Below are 14,932 nucleotides of genomic sequence, written 5' to 3'. Positions count from 1 at the left end.
GGATTTTAATTTTCCAGATATTGACTGGAACTTGTGGTGGTCAGTTGCATACTAGCAAGACTTTTGTAGATATATTGGATGATTGTTTTCTACAGCAGCATGTTCGAGAGGCAACCACAGGGAGTAATACTCTTGATCTGATTATCAGCAGTGATTATTCATATATTAAGAATCTCAGATAAAGAAACCACCAGGTGGCAATGAATGCAGTGTTGTGATATGGGATTTACTTAAAGATGTAATACCATCAGAGGTAAAGGGAAGCGTGGCAAAGGTAAAGAAAGCCAACACAAGAACCATGGGAAAGTCCTTGAAACTTATTTGGCAAACTTGTTTCCTGCTATCACAGTTTCTCCCTTCATTCTCGGTAAACAGATGGTGTGTGTTATCGGCGGCAGTGGCAGTAGAAGTCGATAATGGTGTTTTTATTTAGTTTTTTCTCATTATTAAAAGCAGATTATTGGAGTTCACAAGTGTAATGCATTTGCGGCTGAAATTTACGTGTGGGTACACCCTCCAGACTGCCTCAGTCTTAGGGTGTTTATCCCCCTTTTCCCCCTGTTTTAAAATAGGAAAATGATTTCTACAGATGGTGCATGTTATCGGTAGTGGCAGTATAGAAGTCGTTTTCCTATTTTAAAACAGGGAAGGGGGATAAATGCCCTAAAACTGAGGCAGTCTGGAAAGTGTACCCTTAAGTAAATTTCAGCCCACTCATGAACTCTAATAATCTGGTTTTAATAATGAGAAAAAAACTAATCAGTACACCGTTATCGACTTCTACTGCCACTACTTATAGCACGCACCATATGTTTGCCAAGAATGCAGGGAGAAACCACGGTAGCTAGAAACAAGTTTGCCCAGTAAGTTTCCCTTGGTTCTCATGTCGGCTTTCTTTATTCGAGCTGGAAGGAGGTTTTGTTAAAGGTGACTACAATAGTCTCAGAATAGTCTCATTCAAAAGTGTCTTTAGGCAAAGAGAAATCAGAAAATTTATGTGAAATTGTGGATAAGCTAATTTTAGTGTACAGAGAGTTGGGATGCAAGACTTTGTTAAAGCTTTATTTCCTACATTCCCATTTAGACTTTTTTTCTGAAAACTTGAGAGCAGTCTCCGATAAAAATGTTGAAAGGTTTCACCAAGATGTTTTTCAAATGGAAATAAGATACCAGGGAAAGTGGAATCCAAATATGTTGGCAGACTGCTGTTGGAATCTCTTATGGGGGACACTAATGGATGATTATAGAAGGCAAAAACTGATGAAACAAGGTTTTCTTTTCTTTTTTTTTATGTGAACCCCAAACACGAGAGGTATTAGAACCTATAGTACTTAGTACTGTGCTTGGGTTGGAGGTTGAGAAGACGAAAGAAGATATTTATTGACATTGGACTTGAACTTCTGTAGGTTGTAATTTTCAGGAAATACGTATGAAGGAAGGTTGTTCCAGAAAACGGCAGTTGAATGAATAAATGAAGAAGACGAAAAGTTGGTTCTGTGGGTTTGAAGTTGGACAGTAAATGGATGTTGGCTGGTGGCGGCACGTGTTCAGACTGTTTTGAAAGAGAGAGCGGGAATTATAGAAGCCAATTCCGAAGAACAGTGCCCATGGAAGTATCTGTAGAAGAGGCATGCAGCAGAAACAGTGCATCTATGAGAAAGCGAGTGGAGAGACTCTGTTAGAGATGAATCATTAATTAACCGAACTGCCCTCTTCTGAATGGAATCAAGAAGCCTGAGAGAGGTTTTGGGGGCACCACCCCAGATGTGGGACCAATATTCCATGGCAGGGCGGATTTGCGATTTATACAGATATCAATTTTGTTATCAGATAAACATTTTTATAAATTGAATTAGGTTAATTCAATATTTAATACTGTATGTAATAGTTTCTTAAAATATATGAAATCTTTTTTACTATGAACTTAGTTTTTGACTTTAATCCCTTCTCCCTTAAAATTGATGGTGTTACAGCAATATGGTTGCCATATTTGAATTCAGCAATGTCAAATTTATAAGAATCACCCTGAATTTTAACAGGGAGTGAAAAAAAACACGTTTTTTATATTCCAACCAGTGAAATCACTTCAAATTTTGATTTCAAAAGTTTGTCCATATTTCGGAAGGCAGAAAAACTTCAGAGTTTTAATCACTGATTAACAGTTAAGGCAAGATCATTGTATTCAAGGCTCACCTGACTGGTGACTTGCTGCAACTGATTGGCTAAAGAGACATCTGAAAACAGTGTTCTCAATGGTATGATCAGTTATCAATCCTATGAGATGATGGTGTGGACTCCATTGATATTGTGATTGTTTCAGGACTTTGATGGTTGACTGCTTATTCTTCAGCTTCAAGTGTGAGTGAATAACTTCCCTCACAAAACCTTTGAAACTGTGTGAATTTTTTTTATTATAATATCACTCCATAAACTATAACAAACATTTTGTTTCTGTGGCTGGCTTTCCAAGTTGAAAAAAAAAATAATGTTCACATGTTGTTCAGATTTTGTCATTTTCAGTGCATGGGACAAATGAGAAAAACAAGAGTTCATTAAAAGAAACTTTCCACTAGACTGTTGTCTAACAAAAAGTTAACAATTAGTATGCATACGCTCAAAAGATGTTATTATAAGCCCCACTCACCAAATTTTAGCTATGCTATGCATTCAAGAAACGTCAGATCATTCGCTGCACTTTTTTGATTAAAACTTTTGTACTTTACCTTTCTCAATCATGGCTGGATGAAAACATGAAAATAGAAGTTCTGAGTAGGGGTTAGTATTTTCTGGAGTGAGCCAAGTAATTTACTATGGTTATAAAGCTGTAGATTTTGGCAGAAAGTGTGTTATGATTGAGGGAACTGTGTTTTGAAAACTGTCATTTTGAAAAAAAAAAATGAAATTTAATTGATTAAATTGACATGGGAAATAGTTAAAAGAAACTAAGAATGACTGAATGTAAAGTCCACTTTACATTGTAACAGTCATGGCCATCATAATAGTCAAGTCTGGGTTGCTGATTATATGTTATTCTGACTGGACAAGTGTATAAGTTTCTGAGGGACATGATTTTTCCAACTAGATGTAGACAAGGTGTGTGTAAAAATGTGTTGCTGTGCAGAATTTACATCAATGAGTCAGGGATGTTATAGGAAACAAGGATAGGGAAATATTTTAAATACTACAAAATCTGAGATAGCAAAGCATGCTTTAATGTAAAAAAATTTTGAATTAGTGTGAGGAATAGGATAGCTTTGACATGTCAAAAGAAAAGTTAAACTATGTATATAAGAATATTTTAAAGACAAGACAAATAGAAATAGAAAATGTGGGAAGAGATATAGATACATTATGGATGCATCTGTTCAGCAATGGAATACAAATTTATAATAAAAAAATCTTTGTTTTGTTTTTGCCTTCTATTTATTTATTATTATTATTTTTAATTCAGTGTTTAAAATCAGTATACATAATTACAAGAGAACTGATCTCTAGAGGATTGTATAGGTTACTGGGCATTTCTGATTGACCAGTTGGGATCATTCATTCTTTTATGTCATTTCCCTTCTCTTACTTGCCTGGACATTCTAACCACTGAGAGGAATTGTGCATGTCATTGTGGGACCAGTATAGTTTCCAGAATGTGGTGTTCTTTGTAAAAGTAATTATCATGGTGTAACAGTGGTTTAAATTGTAGTTATCTCTTAATATGCCCGGGCTAGTTCCTGAGGAAACTTATTTTGTTATTTAGTCATTAACAATTGAGTAGTTTATTGATTATTGTGATTTCCATTATTTTGATGTTAAACATTAGTGAGCTTTTTTGTTTCCTGATTTACTGCTTTGAGGCCTTTTGACTATTCTTAGCTCAGTGAGATGGTTTAATATTGCTGGCTGCACTAGTATTTAGACTTTATTTGTATGAGACTGGCTCTACTGTAATTTTTTCTCATTCTACTAAAAATGCTTCATTCAATTTTATTTTGCAACATATTGCAAAGATGCTCATTGTTTATGCAATAGACCTAGCATTCATTGAAAGAAACAAGCTTGTCATTGTCATGGCTTTAACATATGTGATCATATATTTTATCCACTTGCCATTTGGTGATAAAAGTTTTTTAATCTTGCAACTTAGAAAGTTTATTTAGAAGTTAAAATGTGCAAAAGATATGTAATAACTTTGGCATTTAATGATACTGTTAAAGAAATAATCTTTTCTGTTTTGTTCTTATATTTTTTTAGCTGGTCACTTGCTGCGGAAAAGGCTCTCTGCATCAAGGCAGCTACTAGCAGCTAGTCGACTTTGGAAGCGTAATACCTCAAGAAATGACTGTGATGCTGTTGTTACTTTTCCTCTGTCTACTACAGAAGAGATTCTTCTCTTCTTTCTGACTCATTTAAGGTCTAGGGTTCCTGAGTTGCAAATTGATGTTAGACATCATCACCATACAAATGTCTATGGATTCTATCTAACTGCTACTTTTGAAAAGTAGGCTCTTTATTTTGCTGTCTAGTTAAGTCATTTAATGTTCTTTTGTTTCAGCCAAAATTAAATAAATAAAATAATAATAATAAAAATTTAAATAAAATAGAATATTCATACTATTTGTAACTGCTTTAGTCTTTTATTACTTACCATCAGTTAAAATATTTTCACAGTAAAGCATACAGTACAGATTACAAGAAGCTAGGATTTTTCTCAGTTACCTTGTACCAGCCTACTGAGTATGTCAAACATCAGTAGGATGTCATCTTAACCTTCAGCTAGGGTACTTGAGAGGCTGTCCAGAGTGAATAAGCTTTAGTCAGAGATTCCATTTCTACTATGCAACACAGAAATATTTCAAGCTGTTCTGCTCCACAAAAAAAAAATTAAAAAAATAAGTAAAATGGAATATTAGAACATCCAATATATTATTTTTCATAGTATAGTGTTTTTGATTCATCCTCCTGCTCACCGTGCTAACAGAGTTTTTCTTCATTTTTTTCACTGAAAACAGTAAAACTATAAATTTTTCATTAAATTTATGATTTTTAAAAACATTTGAATTTGCACTTTATTATTTTCTTCTCTTGTTAACAAATTGACTGTTAGATTTGTTAGTCTATGTTGTATAAAATATGTAGCATGCATAAAACAAAGGATAAGGTGCATTAGTAGAAGCATATGTTGCAAGAAAGCAAGCTTATGCAGCATCAAAAAAAAAAAAAAAAACACTCCCATTTCACCCCTCCATTCGTTCCAAAACCCTGTACAGCTCAGCCTTAAATTTATTGAGATTATCAGCTTCCACAACAAAAGATGGAAGTTTGTTCCACCAATCAACTACCCTGACTAAAGGCAAATTTCTGCACATCTATTCTATAACTATCTTTCCTCAATTTGAAACTGTGCCCCCTCAGATTATTAGTCTGAGCAAGAGGAAGAATCTCATCAGCATTCAGCTTGCTCAACTCATTCAAAGCCTTATACACCTCAATCAGATCACCTCGCAGGTGCTTACTCTCCAGGTGCTGCAATTTGCAGAACTTAAGGCTTTCTTGGAAAGAGCATCCCTTTGTTCCCCTCACCAATCTTGTTGCCCTTCTTTGTACCCGTTCTAGCAACTCTACATCCTTCCTAAAATGAGGCCTCCAGACCTGTACACAGTACTCTAGGTGTGGCCTGACCATTGCCTTGTATAACGGGATAATCACCTCTCTGTCCCTGCCACCAAAATTTCTATATATCATTGACAAGACTCAATGACCTGCCCTGGCAGCCCATCTGCACTGCTCAGCGATCTTCATATTTGACTGCACAATTACCCCCAGGTCTTTTTCATTTTCCACTTCCCTGAGTGTAGTACCACACAGTTGGTATGTTTCTCTGTGGTTACTGCTACCCACATGCAGTATTTTGCATTTGTTAATGTTAAACTTCAGTTGCCACTTCTCAGCCCATTTTCCCAACTTATCTAGATCCAGTTGGAGTAGCATACTGTCTTTACTGGCATTAACAACTCTGCCAACCTTTGTATCATCTGCAAACTTGGACATTAAACCTGATATACCTTCATCAATATCATTGAGAAATACTGAAAACAACAATGGGCCCAACACAGAACCCTGGGGAATTCCACTAATAACATTTGTCTACAAAGAGAAGTGTCCATTGATTACCACTCTGTCATCTCCCACTCAACCATCCCTTTATCCATTGTAGCAACTTGCCCTTAATGCTATACTACTCCAATTTGTACAGCAGTCTTCCATGTGCATCAGTATCAAAAGCTTTCCTGAAATCCAAGTATATAATATCAAAATTATTTTTGGCATTCAGTTCCTTTGTGACAATATCATAGTATTCAATCAAATTGGTCAGACAAGACCTCCCTTTAACAACCCATGCTGTGTCCTAACTATTACTGCAGTCTTGTCTAGATGATCCTGCAATGCTTCTTTAACCCGTGATTCCATTATTTTCCCTGGAACACAAGTTAAACTAACAGATCGGTAGTTACTTGTGTCACCTTTTGAACCCCCTTTGTGAATTGGTGATACATTTGCATACCTCCAGTCCATGGGGACCTCCCCTGAGTTCAAGAAAGCTCTCATAATTATGGCTAAGGGTTTGCTTACTTCCTTTGCTGCCTCTTTTAATATAACTCGATAGATCCCATCCACCCCAGGTGCCTTCCTTATGTTTAACTTCAACAATTTATCCTCCACTTTGCTCTCAGTTATTACAAAATCGGCGCCTCTGTAGTCAGGTGGACAAGAGCAGCAATGCATAGCACACGCTTCTTGATTAGACCAGGGTTCGAGCCCGTGACCACCAAATATGGAGGATGCGGAAAGATCAGGGAATGACCCCAGCATATCCCCGGAGCAATATGGCCTTTGTTGATAATGCTCCTAAAAACCAAATAACAACAACATTACAAAATCACTTAGTTCCCTGTTAGAGTTTGATAAACTTCTGGCACTCCCCCCATTGAGTAACTCCTCATGTGTGAATGTAGATGCAAAATACTCATTGTTTATCAGTTACCTGAGCATGATTATCATTAGTCAACCCATCTGTATTAAGTGGTCCAATCTGATTTACTCCTTTCCCTCTAGAGTTTACATAAGTAAAGAACTGTTTGCTGTTTTTCTTTGCATCCTTTGCCAAAGATTTCTTGTAATCTGCCTTCGCCTGCCTAACCTCCTTTGTGACTTGATTACAGAGTAGTTTACACCTGCCATAGGCTTCTGTGTCACCTGATACTTTATATGCATCTGTACATTCTTCTTCTCTGCCACAAGCCTCATTAATTCATATGACATCCATTTCGGCCTAAACCTTGAACAGTATTTCTTAGTTGGAATGAAACGCTTAATAGCCTCCAAAATTAAGTCCTCCCATTAAGGCTTCCCATTTAGAATTCAACATTGGTAACATCATCAGTTGATCCCACTGTACGAATTTAAAAACTGTCTGAGACCTCTGTAGTCACCTTTATGAAAGCAAAAGCCCTTCACTTTAGCCTTGATGGTGGTTACATCTTTAAGTAATTCCCACATCAGTACATTGTGATCTCTGTCACCCAATGGTTCCTTCATCTGCAAATTTTTAATGCATAAATAATCACTGCTGATAATCAGATCAAGAGTATTACTCCCTCTCGTTGCCTATGAAACATTTTGCTGTAGAAAACAGTCATCCAATAAATCCACAAAAGTCTTGCTAGTGTGTGAGTGACCATCCCACAAGTTCCAATCAATATCTGGAAAGTTAAAATAAGACATTCTGATTTACTGGCCCACTCTATTTCTCTGCATAATTGCTCATTATACTCATCAGATTCATTAGGCTCATAACACACACCTACTGTCATTTTTCCTTTCCCAGTGCTTTCACAACAAACAGACTCAACACTGCATTGTTCACCAACATCAATTGGATGCACTTTCTTAGATTTTATGTGTTTCTTAACTAACATCATAACCCCTTCTCCCTTCCTGTCCTGTCTATCCTTTCTGTACACATTGTACTCCTCAAATTCCATTTCTGTGTTAGATGTGGCATTTACTGCATTTTTATTTTGTTTGTGGTGCAAATATAAGTTTGATTTAACAGTGTCCTTTAATAAAATTTAAGAGTAATAGGATGTAGTGTTTAAGAAGACATATACATAAGATTTTCTGAGAATTATAAAATCTGGAAAAGGTGGTTTGTTTTTTCTATACCATATGTTGATATGATTTTTCAATTTCAATTGGTGGGATGCAAATTAATTGAACATTTGCTACAAGCAAGCTTAAGAACAATATGCAGTGAATGATATAATATTTTTTATTATAGACATGTAAAAGTAGATATAGCGTTTAAAAGTTAAGATGATAATAGCTAAATGTTTATTCACATTTATCAAAGAGCAGTATTTTTCTTTGAGCTGTGCTAATCATACTGAACATTTTTCAACAGCATTGCTATTCAAAAATGTTTCATAATAGTGAACAACAGTGTAGGTATGTGGAAATAACAAAACAGCAGCAGGCATTGTTAGTGAAATTGGACAGAGAGTTATAAAAGAGATAGCTATGGCTTTGAAAAATGTGCATTTTTGATTGCTAAAGTTGTTGTTTGATTGGGGTGTCATTGGAACAATGGCAACTTTGGCCCTATTGCACCTAACTGCCGCCTCCGTAGCCAGGTGGGAAGAAGCAGCAGTGCGTAGCACACGCTTCTTGATTAGACCGGGGTTCGAGCCCGTCACCACCAAATATGGAGGATGCGGAAAGGTCAGGGAATGACCACCGTATATCCCGGAGCAATATGGCCTTAGTTGCTAATGCTCCTAAAAACCAAACAACAACAACAACAGCACCTAACTGTGGTGTAATGCGTACTGATGTTATTTGGTTATGAAGTATATTATATGCAGTTGAAGTAGCCTGTTAGTTTTGGGTAGGCAAAAATTTTGTCAATATTTGAGCTTTCACTCAGAAAGCATCAGAGAATCCTATTGTTGCACATGGAATTTGATGGCTGTTTGTCATGTCATTTGATGAAGTGGACATTCTATAAGCAAATGTTTTACAGTAAGTTGACAGCAGCAGTTTGAATGTTCTGGTGGATCATCCTTTCTTACTCAGATGACTGAGGTGAGTGTGTCTGATACATATTCTTGCTAGGATTACTTCTTCATGCTGATTCATTCAAAAGCTTGAGTTACATTGTTTGAGGTCCTGTTTTTTTGTAGTAATTTGTTATTTGTATGACCACCAGATTTGCAGCCGTTGATTTGAGTATGCATGTTTGATGACAATTTTATAGTCAGAATGTGAAATTTTACAGGATAAAAGGTATGAAATTGTGGGACATTTTCTGCCTGATCGGCACTTTCATTTCTTAGGATACCCAAATTTCTGGGGATCCAGCAGAATTTAACCTTTTTTTTTTAATCTTTCAGTCTCACTAGCTGAGCTTGAATTTTAGACAATATTGGATACATGGGTGTGTTTTTAATTGGAGGGCATGATTACACTCAGTAAGTCACTCAATACATGATGTTTCTGAAAAATGGATTTCTCAATGTGTACCAATGCTATTAATATTGCAAATAACTCAACTGAGTAGCTGCTGTTTTCATTTAGGAACAACTGAGAGATAATAGTATTTGGTAAGACTACTGCAGTATCTACACAGCTATCTGTTTTCAAGCCATCTGTGTATATTTGGGAATACTGAGAAAAATGTAATAAATATGCACGAACCTGTTTAATTTTAAAGTTTTTCACAGTATTTTGTCCCCACTGCTGAAAATAACTATCACAATTTGGAATAGAAGTTTGGCATGGTGGATTTATAACAGTACCACTTTGGGATATATCATCAAAGCTTAAACCCCAGTTTAGAAGTAGTTCTTGCAGTATGCCAGCAAATTTATTTGTGGTGGGTTTGTTTCTGTATGGATTTTCTCATTGTGGATTAAAAATGTATTCCCAAATATATTGCTATGGATGGCAGTAATCATTGATTTCAAGATATATCCTATTGTGGTGATCTTTTCTAATAAAAAAAATAATCAAATTGAAAGCATCTTCTCTGTGTCGTTTTCTGTTTATTAATGGAAGATGACACTATAGAATACATACTGAGCATCTTCTAACCAACCTAAAAGCATGTGGGATTCCTTTAGAAAACTGTCTGACACTTAGTGTTGATAATGTTGCTGTTTATGGTATGCCTAAAAACTGGAGTAGTAATGGTATTAAAAGAGATTGAATGCTTTGTATTATCGGCTGTACTTGTCATCTGATTAATGTGTGCTGAAAAGGGGGCTGAAGAGAGCATGCCTTTCTCTTGGAAGCAGAGGCATATTGAAATACAGCCACTCACCGATTTACACAAGGGTTGCGTTCCGCGGAACTCTATGTAAGTTGAATTTTATGTAAGTTGGAATTTTCATAAATGCTTATACAGCACTCGCAACTATGCGTGCTGAATTTGATTGAAGCTAAAAAGAAATGTTCGATGAACGTGTAAATAGAATTATTTATTCATTTTTTTTATCTCATGCGCTGGAAAAATTACAAAAGTGTACAAAATTACAAAAATTTCAAAATTATAAAATTACAAAAAGAGAGAGGAGTTAGGCATAACTTCAGAAAATTTTACCTTTTGAGCATCGTTGCCAAAATTAACTCACCAGCTGATAAGCATGCCACTGTGGAAGCTGAGGGCTGTGGAGATTTAGGAGGTTTTTTTTTTTTTTTTTTTCAACACATCACAAAATTTCTTTGCAGCTGCAGAATCGGCACTGGTGACTTCACCGCATACTTTAATGTTTTGGAAACCAGCATGATGCTTGAACCTATTAAACCACCCATTGCTTGCCACAAACTTAGCTTGGGATTTGCTGTATTTATCCTTAATATCTTCATAAATACTTCTTGCCTTTGCTTGAATGGCCATTGGATTCAGGCGCACTTGCTTCTGAATATGATTTTCCATCCATATTATTAATAGCTTTTCGATCTTCGATATAGCACCTGAACGCTGTTTTGTTATCACTGTCGATCTTAAATGCATTGATCCTTTAACATGTTCTTTTATATGTGCACTGTCCCTTAAAATAGTATATTCACCATTGAAGCAGTGAGACCTAATTTAATGCAATAGATGACAAACTTTGTCCTGCTTCGTACTTCTTAATTAATCATCTTCATTTCTAAATCAATTTTGTTACGTTTCCAGGCCAGTGGTTGATCACCTTTATAGTTGATCAGTCAATGGATTGAATTCCAAGCCAATCCCATGATATTTGCTAGTATAGCGTGATAAGCAGAAAAACGAAATCCAGATCTTTATTGGTTTAAACAAACCAGTTAAGACCTGAAATATCTGTACAAGTTTTCAAAATACAGCCACTCCCTGGCTTACGGAAATTCGATTATGTTTTTGCTGGCCGGTGCAAACTTAAAAAAATTGTGAAAACGTATTTTGCATCCGTAGGAATAAATGGAGGTACTGTGAAAATATCATAATATGAACCTAATAACACATTTTTTTTTTTTTTTTTTTTTGTAATTCGTTCTCAGATTTTGGAAGTTGAAATTTTTGCTATATAACTAAACTATTTAAATTGTGCTACACTTTCATCATTATCATATGTTCTATTATAAGAATCAATTTTGAACACCTTTTATGATGTTTTTCTAAAACACACGTTTGGAGGTCACTACCATAAAACAATAAAAACAATTTGCACTTTCATATTCATAGGACTTTTCTGTTAGTGTAATCTATTATAAACGGGTAGTGAACTCGATCTTATTGCAATTGCGATAACAGGAATTCTGTGGGTTTTTACCTTACGTTATTATGGTGAAATGAGTTCCCCTTACTGAAATCTTCAATCATATAAAAAACATAATAAAATTTTCAGAATTACAATGGTGAAGGGAAAGGGACCAACGGAAAGTGCAAGTGGTGGCAGTGCTAAGAACAGAACAAAATTGATTAGAAATAAAGATGATTAATTAAGAATTACGAAGCAGGACAAAGTTGTCATCTATTTCACGGAATTAGGTCTTGCTGCTTCAAAAGTGAATACTATTTTAAGAGACAGTGTGTTAATAAATGTTAAGATCAACAGTGATCACAAAACAGCATTCAGGTGTTATATCGAAGATGGAAAAGCTATTAATAATATGGATGGAAAATCAGATTCAGAAGCAAGTGCCCCCCAAGTCCAATGGCCATTCAAGCAAAAGCAAGAAGTATTTATGAAGATATTAAGGATAAGTACGGTGAACCCCAAGCCAAGTTCGTGGCAAGCAACGGGTGGTTTAATAGGTTCAAGCATTGCACTGGTTTCCAAAACATTAAAGTATGCGGTGAAGTCACCAGTGCCGATTCTGCAGCTGCAGAGAAATTTTGTGATGTGTTCGAAAAAACCCCTTCTAAATCTGCAGAGCCCTCAACTTCTGCCATGGCTTGCTTATCAGCTGGAGAGTTAATTCTGGCAACGATGCTCAAAAGTTAAAACTTGTTGACGTTATGCCTGTCTCCTCTCTCTTTTGTAATTTTATAATTTTGAAATTTTTGTAATTTTGTACATTTTTATAATTTTTCATGTGCAGGAGATAAAAAAAATTGAATAAATAATCCTATTTACACATTTGTTGAATATTTATTTTTTATTTCAATCAAATTTGTGAGTGCTGCATAAGCGTTTAGGGAAATTCCGACTTACGTAAAATTCGACTTACGTAGAGTTCTGTGGAACGTAACCCTTACATATGTCGGGGAGTGGCTGTGATGATGTTAATACCTTCATTAAATCTAATTAAATAAATTAAAGTTAAGGATTATAAAACAAGAAATTTATTTTTCATTAGTTTTTTACATTCCCAAGATTTTGAGTATTCACCTTCACCATCAAGGGGTATGTGTATTCCTGGCGTATGACCATCTAGTACATTTTCTAGGCCTTGGTGGCATCTGACCCAAAAGAAGCAGGAAATCAAGCTAACATAGTTCATCACTTTTGATAGCCCATTTGTATACAGATTATTAAGTAATATAGTGTATGAGTATGTGTAGGGTTGCCAGGTGTTCAGTTTTGACCCAGACAGTCCGATAGTTGAGTTTTTGATTTCTGGTAAACAAATTGCGGAAATACCAGACAATTATATGTCCAGTATTTGCTCAATTTGTTTTTGTGTAAATTTTGCAACCATTGTTGTTGTTGTTTTATAGAACTGTATTCGGTAGTCTTTATTATTTTCCAGAACAACAAAGTTTCAGTGTACTTTGTTTCTTTGGAGGTAAATGTAACAGTTTCTGTGTTAAATCTGTATGTGTTTTTAATATAACTTTCAATTGTTTGGATGGGAGAGATGTTTTCTCTATTAAAAAAAATTATAAAAGCTATGCAATCAAATTTAAATTATAAAGTTGTTAAAATTGTAGATTATTATTCTGAATAAAGTTTCAGTTTAGTTCTTTATATTTTTAATTGTTGTTTAATCTATTCCACTTCTAGTGAAAACTTTTTTTTCTCTTTTCTTTTTTCTTTTTTTTTTTTTGTGCCAAACTTCCTTTTCGTGTCTGGTATTTTTTGGAAACCATTCAGCAAACCTATCTGCTTTGAAGTAATTGATGCTAATATGCAAAACTGGAAGTTGTGGATACGTGTCTAATTTTCAACTTCCAGTTTTGGAAGTTGAAAACTAGACATGACACCATGTCTAGTTTTTCTGAGGAGGGGACCTGGCAACCTAACATATGTGTTCCTTAATTAGCATTAGCATTAGTAGAGGCATTTGATGCAAGAAAGCAAGCTTATGCAGCATCAGCCAAAAAAAAAAAAAAAAAAACCACTTCCACTTCACCCCTCTGTTCGTTCAAAATACCTGTCCAGCTGAGCCTTAAACTTATTTAGGCTATCAACCTCCACCACAAGGGATGGAAGTCTGTTCCACCAACCAACCACCCGCTGGCTAAAGGCAAATTTCCGCACGTCTATCCTACATCCGTCTTTCCTCAATTTGAATTTATGCCCTCTCAGGTGATTTTTCTGAGCTAGAGGAAGAATCCCATCAGCATTGAGCATGCTTAAACCATTCAAGGCTTTATACACCTCTATCAGATCACCTCGCTGGTGCCTAGTCTCCAGACACTGTAATTTGCAAAACTTAAGCCTTTCTTCGTAAGAGCACCCCTTTGTTCCATTCACTAATCTTGTTGCCCTTCTCTGTACTCGTTCCAGCAGCTCTACATCTTTCTTGAAATGAGGCCTCCAGACCTGTATACAGTACTCTAGGTGTGGCCTGACCATCGCCTTATACAATGGAATAATCACCTCCTTATCCCTGCTGGAAAAATTCCTGTATATCATTGACAATACTCCATGAGCTACTCTTGCAGCCCGTCTGCACTGCTCAGAGAACTTCATATCTGCCTGCACAACCACCCCCAAGTCCCTTTCATTCTCTACCACTGTCAGTGTTGTACCACAGAGTTGATACGTTGCTCTGGGGTTGCTGTTTCCCATGTGTAGTACTTTACATTTGTCAATGTTAAACTTCATTTGCCACCTCTCAGCCCATCTGCTCAACCTTTCCAGATCCTGTTGCAGCAGCATAGTGTCAGTAGTGTCCTTGACAACCCTGCCAACCTTTGTATCGTCTGCAAACTTGGACATTAAGCCCGATATACCATCATCAATATCATTTATAAATACAGAAAACAATAATGGACCCAACACTGAACCCTGAGGGACTCCACTAATAACATCAGTCCACGATGAGCAGTGTCCATTGATTACCACTCTCTGTCTTCTCCCCCTCAACCACCCCTTTATCCATAGCAGCAATTTGCCTCCAATGTCACACTGCTCCAATTTGTGTAGCAGTCTTCCATGTGCAACAGTATCAAAAGCCTTTCTAAGAT

The 14,932-nt window shown here is 36.0% G+C and overlaps 1 protein-coding gene across 5 annotated transcripts in view; it reads left to right on the top strand.

Annotated features, from left to right (window-relative positions):
* LOC150083375 (anoctamin-8-like) overlaps positions 1–14,932 on the top strand; it is a 423,636-nt gene that overhangs the window by 66,877 nt on the left and 341,827 nt on the right. For 4 of the 5 annotated variants that reach the window (XM_090377999.1, XM_090377998.1, XM_090378001.1 and 1 more), the window contains one exon: positions 4,246–4,492. In XM_090377999.1, the coding sequence (XP_090234125.1) occupies positions 4,246–4,492 (247 nt within the window). Of the gene's footprint in view, positions 1–4,245; positions 4,493–14,932 lie in introns of those variants that run through there. The other variant, XM_090378002.1, reaches the window with a different exon arrangement.

Source organism: Mastigoproctus giganteus, chromosome 7 (assembly GCF_048544385.1).
Source record: "Mastigoproctus giganteus isolate SK-2022 chromosome 7, ASM4854438v1, whole genome shotgun sequence".
NCBI classification, from domain to species: Eukaryota; Metazoa; Arthropoda; class Arachnida; order Uropygi; family Thelyphonidae; genus Mastigoproctus; species Mastigoproctus giganteus.
This window is presented reverse-complemented; position numbering and strand designations above follow the sequence as displayed.